This window comes from Panulirus ornatus, chromosome 16, assembly GCF_036320965.1.
Source record: "Panulirus ornatus isolate Po-2019 chromosome 16, ASM3632096v1, whole genome shotgun sequence".
Lineage (NCBI taxonomy): Eukaryota > Metazoa > Arthropoda > Malacostraca > Decapoda > Palinuridae > Panulirus > Panulirus ornatus.
The window spans coordinates 7,863,312-7,875,922 of NC_092239.1; the positions used below are offsets into that span (position 1 = coordinate 7,863,312).

Here is a 12,611-nt window from a genome sequence, read left to right on the forward strand (position 1 = left end):
TCCCACGCACACTTGTCCCCTCCTATGCATACTTGTTTCCTAGCGGCCCCATACTTGTCCCTTCCCTCCAGTACTTGGTCCACCCCTCCCCTCCAGTACTTGGTCCACCCCTTGCCTCCAGTACTTGGTCCAACCCTTCCCTCCAGTACTTGGTCCACCCCTTGCCTTCAGTACTTGGTCCACCCCTTGCCTCCAGTACTTGGTCCACCCCTTCTCTCCAGTACTCGCCCCCGTCACTTCTAGTCTCATCCCATACCAAGACTTGTCCCCATCACGCTTACAATATCCCCCGTCACGCTCATAGCTCACTCTGTCCCCACATTTCTGTCTTTTGCAGTCACACCACACACCCACAAGCACCACCACCACCTCCCTACTCCCACCCATACCTCCAGCATTCTACCCTTACCTTCCCTTGTAAATATTCGACACCAACACGATCCTCATAACATGTTAATTACTTCAAGTGTTTTCGTTGGTTTAAGAAATAGATGAATCATAAGAACCATCTTATTCATGGACGTAGCGCAAGAAAAAGAGAGCAAATAATTGAGCTTTATTAATAACTGCGCCTCAAACATTCTAATGGACAGTTTTTACTGAAAGATTTTTCAACTAAAATATCTTCAAAGTAGTGAGTGTTCAGTAACAATATTAACGGTAACTAATATAGAAAGTTTTTTTTTTCTCTTGTGATGATTTATTATTTCAAATCCTTAGACTCAACGGTACGACCCTTGAGCCCAACAGAACGACTCATTGGTATGTTGGCGTTTCTCTTTGACCTCACCCTTGAGGTGTAAAGTATCAAAGATCATGACACCTATACCCATGGGTCATAGTGTCACAGTGTTCAAGGGTCGTATCGTCTTACCAACTAGGTAATGAACCCTACTCCTTCCACAACTGTCTCATACAACGCTTGCCAAACGATCGTTAACTTCAAATAACTTTTCCTGACCCACATCCATATGTCTTCTGGTTCTCAAACTTCCATAAAACAGTATATTCCAGACATCTGAATATACTGCACTATATCTACCCTGATGAACCCCCATTGCACTGTATCCCTACTGTCTTCAAACAGCAAATTGTATACAGCAGTCAAACGTTTTGTTATGATCTACGTAACATCCAACGTCCTGGATATAATTTCAGATGTTGAATATTTCTGTTCATATAAAGACGTCGACAGGGATGTTACATAACCTTCCACCCATTCAGAACATCATCCAACATGTCCTTCCATACACGCCCCATCTGAAAATCAAATACGTTCCCCTTTTTTTTTTCGTTTTCGTTTTGTCTTTTCTCCTCCAGTACACCTACCACCTTTCCTTCTTGCTACCCATCATGTCCCGACAGCCACACGTGTCCTTGACAATCCTATCCTTCACTAGCGTCGTGGCAGACCCTTGGTATTGTCAGCCACGTCATCTTTTGCCGAGTGTGTTGTGTTGTGTCACTTGTATCCTAACATATGTTGTCTCAAATATTGTCATTTTCTTGTTACTTGTGTTGTGTCACCTGTTCTCTTGTGTTTTTGCGTCACCTGTTCTCTTGTGTTGTGCCACCTGTTCTCTTGTGTCACCTGTTCTCTTACTTGTGTTGTGTCACCTGTTCTCTTACTTGTGTTGTGTCACCTGTTCTCTTACTTGTGCTGTGTCACCTGTTCTCTTGTGTTGTCACCTGTTCTCTTGTGTAGTGTCACCTGTTCTCTTACTTGTGTTGTGTCACCTGTTCTCTGACGAGTTGTGTCGCTAGTGCTTTGATGTGTTTTGTCACCTGTTCTCTAACGAGTGTTGTGTCGTGTCGTGTCACTCGTTCTCTTCCATGTGTTGTGTCATTTGTTCTCTGATGTTTTGTGTCACCTGTTTCCTTACGATTTAATTATTATTTCTTTTGTAAATGTTGTATCCGCTGTTCTTGTACATGTGTTGTGTCAACTGTTCTTGTACATGTGTTGTGTCAACTGTTCTTGTACATGTGTTGTGTCAACTGTTCTTGTACATGTGTTGTGTCAACTGTTCTTGTACATGTGTTGTGTCAACTGTTCTTGTACTGTTTGTTTTCTGTCTGTTCTCATGCATGTGCTATGTGGCATTTTGTTCAGTATGTTGTGATGTGTTATCATTTAAAATATCTTTTATAATCATGTTTTCTAACATGTTTTTGTAGTGTCCCGTGTTTTATAACGTGTGTTGACACCTGCCTAACATGTGTTGTACCACATAACATGAGTTGTGTTATTAGTTCTCAGATTTGTGTCACGTATGTCATAAATTTTCTATCACTTAGTTTATTGTTCTTGAATATGTTCTGTTGTGTCAGCTGCCCCATGGTACATTATGTGTTAGCTGTTCTTTAGTATACCAGGCTGTGCCATCTGTTCTATTATGTCTTGTCAGATGTTCTTTGATATGTGTTGTCAGATGTTCCTTACTCTAGTGTAGCAGTAGAATTTGCTAGTGTCACTCTACAAAGTCCTGTTTTTGTGTCTGACAGCAGCGACCTGGCGTTTTGAAATCACTCTCACAGTCACCATCGTACCCCAGGCCCTTCTCTCAGCAGCTCATCAGGCACCTTATATCATCACCCCTGGTCACCCTGGCTAACCCACTCAACAAGATCTAACCTTCACAGCTGGAGGTCCACTACGCAGTATCCATCGTAATGACTTGCCTACCACGCCACACTAACACCATCAATGACCACTGGTGTCACACGTGTTTCCCCGTTTGGTTCTTGAATAGGCTTGTATAAACTACCTCGATCCCGTGGCGCTGGTGCCGGTGTAGGAGGTGAAGCAGGTGACCAATGAGAAGAGTGCATTATGGCTTGGGTCTCGTGGAGCAGCTGCAGGATAGGTGGTGTGCCAAGGTCCCCAGGTTGTGCATTAGTCCTTTGGCTTCGTTGGCGGTGCGGCAGGAGGGAGGTGGCTTAATGAAAATTTCATAGCTGGAAGGGTAAGCACAGCTGTCTGGTTTGTGTCGGTGCTGCAAGTGACGAGGCATCGCCAAGGTCCCATAAGGAAATGGAGTAACCTGGGGCAGCTGCTGAAGGAGGGAGCCACTGGGGAAGACCTCCTCGGGTATCCCGTTGGAGAGAGTGATGAGTCAGAAGGCCAATGGCCGAGACGTTTTCAGGTGCCAGGGAGGCGTTCTTGTGGCCTGAGTTAAGTGGATTACTTGATCTACCGACTACAACCTCGACCAGTAGGCATTTGTCGTTAACGGCGGTGTGGTAGGTAACTCAATACGCTTGAGTTCCGGATAGACCTCCCGTTATGAAGATCAGGGTCATGTACCCGTTCCGGCACTCGTCTTATGAGTGGTTAGGTAACATAAGATCACAGGAAGAGGTCAAACGTCAGGTAACTTGATGAGTTATGATGAAAGTTAGCCAGGTGTTCTAACGTTGACTGTGAGTTAGATATCACCACAATTGTCACAGTGATGATGCAGGACTTTGTGAAGTGACGTTTGTAAACTCACGCCACAGTATCATGACATTTCAGCCTTTCTCTAATATATCATTTGGTGTCATTTGTTTTCAAATATGTCATGTTGTATTAGCAGTTCTCTTATATTGTTTCAGTTTTTCCCATTATCCTATGTACCACCCTGCTCTTTAATATTTCATTTTATCTATTCCAGGACCTAGTTCCTTCTTATTTTTTCCCCAGTGGAAAGCATCTTTGTTCTTCGCTTGGCATCACATTTGCTTTTTCCACCTTTTATGTCTGGGAAAAAAAAAGTTGGACACAAAACACTACCAAGGGCTTTGGGAAGGACCACTCGTCATAATTAATACTTGCTTACAATACACACCATTTGATATATATATATATATATATATATATATATATATATATATATATATATATATATATATATATATATAAGATTACTTCTTGGTGAAAAATTTATTGTTCCAAAGCCGTTCTAAGTAAGTATGGGACCTCCTCACCTGGTACAGACAATTAATATATATAGTATATATATATATATATATATATATATATATATATATATATATATATATATATATATATATATATATATATATATATATATATATATATTGTCATAATTTCAGAAATGACCAGAGCTATCCTAAAGCTGACTACCGCCGCTGTAAAGTCACTGCTCTATCATCAACCTTCCTCTTCATGCCTTAATGACTTTTCCCGGCATTCGTTGAACACAGATCTTCTTCTCATTTCCTCACGTCCTTTGCGTCTCGCATCTTTCAGCAGTAGTCGTCCTTGCAGTTCATTGGCTTTCTCTATGACCGAAAGCTGCCAAAGGCCACGACCACCGTTAACCCTTACGAGAAAAACAAGTAGTTAAGAGTATTTAGGAGCTGGTTGGTTGGTTGTTTGGGCTTTAGGTATATCAACTTCCAGGGTCATTAAGGCCGTACATACTTAGGAGCTTAGTTATCCCAAAGATGTCAAGGAGTATAAATTGCATTGTACCGCTGCGGTAGTGGGAGAGAAATCCTTAGAATTTTCACGCATTTTCTTTAGCAGATGTTTATTGATTTCATGCACATAGTAAACGGTTTCTCTTCGTTTGTTTATATACTTGCCATGATAAGGAAACATTGCTTAGAAATATAAACGAAAAGATTGTAATATTTGATGCCATAATCTACTCATTCTCTCTTCAGAAAGTATGTATAGAAAACGTTTGAAGAATAATCTTAACGGTCGGGTAGACTGAAGGGAAAAAAAATAATACTCTGCAGGGCAACCCCCCCATTTCGATCATTTCATAGGGTGGTTTAAGACGCATGCGTGGTTACAACAAAGTATTTCTCTCTCTCTCTCTCTCTCTCTCTCTCTCTCTCTCTCTCTCTCTCTCTCTCTCTCTCTCTCTCTCTCTCTCTCTCTCTCTCTCTCTCTCTCTCTCTCTCTCTCTCTCTCAGTACCAGCTGGGAAAGGCCTGTGATCTGCTGAAACGGTTTTGGAACAACGAAACCATATCTTCCAAGAAGTGTTATTCATATCTTCATGCACATTCGTAACATTATATATATATATATATATATATATATATATATATATATATATATATATATATATATATATATATATATATATATATATATATATATATATATATATATATATATTCCATCAGCTTCAACAGCCAATGCTTACTCCCTGGGCACATCAACATGGTACATAAACAAAAAGCTGTACTTACTGTCTTCATATCATAATCTTGAACAGTACAAAACTGCTCCTCTTATGGATCGTCAGGGGTACCACACTGTAAATTTAATTCAGTGAGTCTAGTAATGACTCGTTCTTGATATGCTAAGTTATTTCTTTTTTAAGATATAACGTTTCTTTAAGTACAGTAAGTCATGATTTTATTCCTTTGACCAAACATCTTACACTACTCATTGATATACGCTACCCACTGTTGCTTTCTGACCCCCATGAGCACGACGGTACGTCCCTCAAGCACGGCGGTCGATCCTTGAGCACGACCCCTGGGTATGATGACCCTTGTTTTATAGAGGTCGTGCCATTATACCTATGGGTCGTACGGTCGTGCTCAAGTAGTCGTATTGCAGTGCTCAAGGGTCGCACCATCATGGTCAATGGGGGTGACTGAAAAGGTTTGAGATGTACATATGATGAACACAGGAGCGTGGTGAGCTGGGTTGGGTCACACACGCACACACCACAGACCTCAAAGGTCGTCACATCGGGCAAGCCCCTGGCATCAGCGTAGCCAGATCGCTGACATCATGCAGACCACGTCACTGACGAGAAAAAAAAGATACGCGTCACTCGATTCATCATCAGCTGACGTCACTCTCAACGTACTGAGTATAGTGAACAATACTTGACTGCTGACCCACCTTGATACAATATACCTCATCACTGCTGACCCAACTTGATATAATGTATACCTTAGCACCTGCCGAACCCCACTTGATATAGAGTATACCTTATTGCCTGCTGAACCCAACTTGATATACCCCATCATCTGCTGACCTAACTGATATACTCCTGATATACCATACGACCTCCTGAGTCGATATGATACACTCATTTACCTCCTGACCCTTCCTTATATACTACATCACTTGGTGACTCACCTTACCTCATCTTGGACTCGAGATCGATTCTGAAGCACTTTTAAACTCACATGACCAGTCTCGGTACCATTATCTACTACATACCGAACCCTGAGCCCTGATCCGAATCTTTATCAACAGGTTGTCATCAACCCAGGACTACCTGAACAGACCTGTCATCCCAGATACAACCTGAACAGACCTAAGTCACCCCAGACACAACCTGAACAGACCTAAGTCATCCCAGACACAACATGAACAGACCTAAGTCACCCCAGACACATAGTTACCCTTGAATCTGTATAAAGTCTTGCATTCACGTCTGAATGACTTTCTTGTCATGACCTTACCTCTACCACTTGACTTACCTTTGATATACTTGTCCTGATACATCTGCATGACCTCTGCTTGACCCAGGTAGGGCCTTGCCCCCTATGACCTCCGTTGAACTAATATTACAGATGCGAAAGGTGAGCGATGACGCTGAGGAGGAGGAGGAGCTGGTCCAGACGTCATCACACAAGCCTAACAACAGTGTTTAAGGCACACTAATTCCTGGCCCCCACCCACCCATTCTGCCATCGGACACAGGTTAACTCATGTCCCTCACGTACAAGAAACAGTTTTAACGCGGGAGAAGTAACTCTCAGATATGGGTAATAGTAGAAGACTTCTCTCGTAAGAACTGAATACCAGGCGACTGGGAGAATCTCGACTAGTTGGTCATCACTCAGAACCTATGTGATTGTTGTGAGAATTTCCAAAGAAACAAATTTAGACATTAAAGAATGTTCTCTATGAGATGTTAAGGACATGTATAAAATTACATTTTATAACTATCACAGGTTAAATCATGAAGAAATTCGTAGTAGATAGTCACAGTGGACCACAACTCTGAGTGTTGATAAGCTGGTGCAGTGTTTCCCACACGGCCTGAGCTTGGTGCTCTTGGAGGACGCTTGTAGTGGTTTCCCAAACAACACTTCAGTGAGTCGTTTGTAAGGTTTATGGATGCCTGTAAGAACTCGTTCCACACTTATCATAATTTTCCCCACGTAATAAATAACTTATTTGAGTATCACAGACAGTAAGGTCAAGTGAATCATTGCATTACAGGTATCAGAAGTTGTGCAAGCGATTCCTAATATTTAGTTATGTTAGTGTAATGTAGCAAATGGCCGAGAGGAATTTTACATGGTAGCCTGTAACTGTGGATTTAACCATATGGCTTTCGGAACCACACACAGGAACTACATAGAAGAATAATGGTTTGATATCAAGTGTATTTGGTGCATGCTCTCTTATCAGACCTCACTATATGTGTCTATATGTCAAATCACAGCGTAAGACCCCAAAGCCAGTCACGTAATCTTCTCTAATCTCTCCTCCAGCAACGCCTCTTCCCACCCGGTTTCGACAACGCCTACAAGAAGTAAATAAAACAAGAGGCGAAAAATAATTATATAAACATGTATGTTTACTGGTGGATGAACTGGTAAACAATGGATATGAGTTGACGATATATACTAACTGTAATTTACAAAATTGAAAGACAAGGTTAAGAATGTGGGTCAGACCAAAAAGAAAATGATAGATTATAGGCTATACTGACTGGAAATTCTTTGAAATATTAGATTTCCAATGGTCATTGCCTCGTGGTTTATCTGTGCTCAGCAGTCACTAGGACTGATAGGGATTAATTGTCCTTTGTATGTAAATGATAAGAATTATATGAGGTACTGAAAGTGGAGGAGAATGGGTACAATAACTCATGTACTTTGGTGTTAACACTATAGTACCCGAGTTATTTCTCATACAAGATCATAGTCGCATCTTAGCTGAGCACAAATACAAGACTCACCTGGTTAGTTATATCGAGTTACTCATATTGTTTTTGTAATAGGCTAATATTTAAATTTAAGCCCAAAGTCATATATTATATTTATGTAACATAGTCAACAAGTGTTGCACTTTGTATCACTGTACATAAACATTATCTTTAACCATTTGATCAAGTGATTTGATGCATCAAAAGCTTAAAGATATTACCCATAACCCAGAGAACGGGCTATCGTAATACGACGGATCCTACTAGGCTTGGACCTATCGAATCTTTCACATTGATAACTGGCGCATAACATTGCCGGGCTAAGTTATAGCCCATCTTAAAAAGATAATATCTAGATACATTTTGTCTCATAAAGAACTGGGTATATATATATGGGAAGAGTGGATACGAAAATTATTTGTTTCTGCACTCAAATTGAGCCATTATCCACCTCATCAGTTGATCATTTGGTTTGAGCTTTTGCGCGGCTCCGGGTGGGCGCGGGGCCGTGTGATGTCCCGCTCTGCTCTTGGCAGACATTCAGAACTCTCATCCTCCTCGTCAATGACTCCTGCATTGTGTTAAGGCCTGGCGTTGCGCTGTACGCTGGGGTTTAGGGTGATAAAGTTATACTGACCCATTACCCTAAACCAGAAAATGCTGCATATATGCTAGAGGACAACTTTGCATTTCCATAGTATTACATTCCAAGGTAAATCTGCTTCAGCTACGTCTTTAATGCTGTACATTGAGTCTCAACAATAGTGTAGTTAAGCAGATGATAAAAGGGGGAGATATGTAGACTTCAGTTTCATATAAGTTGTCTATAAATCTGTGATGGTTGTTATTCGTAGGAATCTTGCATATATTTATTACTTGTCTCTTCGTGAAAGAAGTACCATAGGAGATAATGCAAAAGCAGAATCTTCTAAGAAATCATCATGTAACTACTCGGGTAAGATGATTGGAATTAGATTTTCATCCATAAATGTGCAGTAATTCTCCATTTTCCTCTTGTTGAAAGGTTTGAAAGAAAAGAAAATAAGAAATGGAGGTTTATTGACGCCGAAGCCATCTTAAAACAAATCTTTGATTGGTTCCTCTATACCTTGGGATGTACTGAGATACTTCACATATATATATATATATATATATATATATATATATATATATATATATATATATATATATATATATATATATATATATATATATATATATATATATATATATATATATATATATATATATATATATATATGATTCTTTAAGCCCTGACGTTAAATCTGTTTCCCAGCGTACAGCTCTAAAATCTTTCTAAGCCTCTGACGTAATAGGCTAATCCATCGAAGAACAAGTCTGCAACATCTATGACTTTGCATGTTGTATATTATACCGGTCACACGTCTGTAGGCTTCAACACACAACGTAACTACGAAAAAAGTTGTTAGAGCCAATGGAAACTAGTACTCGGCCTAAAGTGAACTAGGCGACTGGTGCAATTCCAACTATGAATCATTTAAGGATCAGTTTGCATGTATGTGTTCATCAGTCACCAGCAGCAATGTGATGATCCATTAATGTGGAATTTTTCGTAATCTGTTTATCTTGCTTTTGATAGTAAATTATAATCTTCTTGAGGGGAATTTGGTAATTATCAAATATCTTTTATTTAGTGTGTAACTCTTGCGCTGTTGTTTATCCTTAGATATGACAAACTGTCTTATCTGTTTAACCTGCCATGTCCATATGTCAGTTGATTATATGTTTGGCTTACGACACTAACCCTCACTGGCATGGTGCGTCCCTATGTGACTCATTATGTTCGTCAGTGTCACTATTGGCTACTACTTAACTACTTTATTCAGCTCATGTGGAGCAACAAGGTGTCTCAAATGTATTTCCTGAAATGTCGCTAAAATGCAATATGCCATATATATATATTTTTTTTTCTGAAAAATAGATTATCATGTGAATTCAATTCATGTGTGTCATTTACCTTAGCATACGGACGTATGAAAGAAAAGCATCACCTCATAATTTCCTGTCCAGTATTTCCCCTGGGTCATATTTAACATACAAGGAAAATAAAGTGGACGATTTCATAATTCCCATAAACCTGGCCACACATACACAAATTGGGATCATTGTAGTCAAGTCGTGCTACTAATTATGCCAATTACATTTAGCTGACTGTATGAGAGACGTTCATATCATGGCTAAGGGTTTTCATATGCTACAAAAAACAAGAAAAAAATTAAAGACTAAGTTTATAGGTCTCCTATAGGTGCAGTTCAGTAGGTAAGTCATGTAATAGTTATGATGGGTATGACTACGTATAAATTCATTGACTCAGGACCAAATAGATCAAATAATGAAGTGATAGATAGAATTAAATGTTATATCAAATTCCATAAGTCTCGTGGACTATCATTTCTCTTTTTCTATAGGTCACGGGTTCTCAGTCCGATACTTGTAGGAATTGTTTTCATTAATGTTGAAAAGCATTGTGTAAGATCACGAGGACCCTCTCATGCTTGCAAGCACCAGTTAAATGACCCTTGGCATGCATAGACTCGTAGAGCTGTTTCATAATTGCTATAAAGACGAGAATTGATATCTAGTATTTCTAGCAAGAATTAGTGACTACAATTTTTTCTTTATTCATTTCTTCCCACTCGAAAGTTCAAAATCTTCAATTGAAAAGTGTGTGGGAAAGAAACACAACAATGAAAATTTCGGGGATAAGTTGTGTAAATCATCCATTACGAAGTACGAGGAGATGACATATAAACGAAAGAAAAAAACATTATAACATGGGTTAAGTTCTACCTTTTACAGAATTTATCATAACCAATAACCTCTTAGAAGACACGATGTTTATGATAGGCATCCCTAAAATAAGACCATTTTCTATGGTGGTCATTTTTTTTTTTAGCAAAGTCGCGCATTTATAGATGGCGTTGTTTACGTGGCCTTCACACTTATAAGATACATACGTATATATATGTCACTGTTATGCTTCTTCTCTATTCTGTCTTTCTTGCTGGAATCCTTCCGATTGAGGTAAACACTCAGGCTCAGCTCACAGGCCGTCGCCTGGATTTTATAGTTTTTTCTTGTGTAGTGAGTGACCACACTGATAAGGAATATCCCCAAGTAGCTGTACTTCAAGGACCTGGATCCTGCAAGGCGGATGGCAACAGTCGTTACGTATAGATGTACAGGTAAGTTTAAGAACAGTTATTTAGAAGATTATAACGTGTATAAACAATGATTTAGGTCTAACCTTGTGTTGGGTAGCGACAGTGCGTGGGCAGCTGAGGAAATGGCGGGCGTTGGTCTAACTGTATTAGCATCACGTAAGGACATGGCGTAAAGTAACAGGCGGCGTTGTTTGTTTGTTTGTGTGTGTGTAAAGATTCGCCTAGGCTTAAACCTGGCACGCGCTTTTGTCCATGACAGTCCGTTCTCGGGTATGCCGGGACTGGCTTAGGTTGGGTATGTATGCTTAGGGTACGGTGTAACTGCTATGTGGACTCGTGAAGGTGGATGTGCGTGTTGTGTGAAATATGATGAATTGCTTCCTTACAGAAAAAATTTTAGTGTTCAGTTGTGTGATTACATAAAGAGGACTTTTAATCGACATGCAGTCTAGAATAATACATAGACACTGCACGTTAAACCTCACAGCAGTTACTTGTTAACAAGATAAGCAAAATATTCACAGGAGCGATAGCTATAGCTATTAATCAATTATCGGAATTTACAAATATAACAAGATATCTATAAGGATAGAATGCAATGAAGAGATAATAAGTGATATTTTTTACGTGAGAGAAAGGATTCAATTCATCTCAAGTTCGTGTAATCAGAAAAGGGATGTACTAAAACAAACGCATATAAAATCAGATATTTTTTTTAGGACGTGCAGCTTGTTTCGAACTCGTCTGAACCAATGATGAGGTATGTACATTAATAGCAAGTCTCATAAAGACACAATCAACAGATTTGTTTTATTACGATCAATTGATATCAAGGCAGTTTTACTGGAATAGATACGAGACGAGTTTTGTATACAGTTATAAGCAGCGTGTTTCGAATCCGTTCAAAGCAATGCAAACATTTGTATGACCATGTAAGTAGACTGTTATACAGTTACAAGAGAACAGAATTTTTCGAAACAAACGCACATTGTACAATTACAGGTAGAGGATAAATGTTCATTCAATAACAAATCATACAATTACTGTCAGTTCGTAAATATGTTGAATCTTGTCGTTCATCAGTTTGAAAGAGGGATCCAAAGGTAGTGATTATATATGATCTTTTAACTCTCTAACCCCTATGAACTCGTCCACTCATTCGTCATCCATCATTGTCGGTGACGGTTCTGTTGACACCTGAGACGAATGTCTGAAATCCATTTGCACTTGAATGAGGTGAAGGTCGTCGGATCGTTTGTACCAGGTCGATGAGTGTTGTTTATTGTCTGCGTTCGCAAAGTTTGTTGTTCTGTTTTATACTTAAGAGACAAGGATGTTGAATACTGTATACCAGGTGTGTGTGGGTTTGTGTTCGTGTGTCTAAATTTCATTGCTGCGGACTGTGTGCCTTCGTTGACTTTTTGATTAACGTTGTCTTCTGCATTGCTATTTTCTGTAGATGGCTTCTGATCACCAAT

At 39.5% G+C, this 12,611-nt stretch overlaps 1 protein-coding gene across 3 annotated transcripts in view; it reads left to right on the forward strand.

Annotated features, from left to right (window-relative positions):
- Positions 1-9,908, forward strand: part of LOC139754112 (uncharacterized) — a 33,580-nt gene extending 23,672 nt beyond the window's left edge. The window contains exons 5-6 of one of the 3 annotated variants that reach the window (XM_071671198.1): positions 6,561-6,690; positions 7,491-9,908. In XM_071671198.1, coding sequence (XP_071527299.1) covers positions 6,561-6,641 — 81 coding nt within the window. In that variant the 3' untranslated portion in view covers positions 6,642-6,690; positions 7,491-9,908. Of the gene's footprint in view, positions 1-6,560 lie in introns of all 3 variants that reach the window. The other 2 variants (XM_071671197.1, XM_071671199.1) reach the window with 2 other exon arrangements.
- The last annotated feature ends 2,703 nt before the right edge of the window (positions 9,909-12,611 follow it).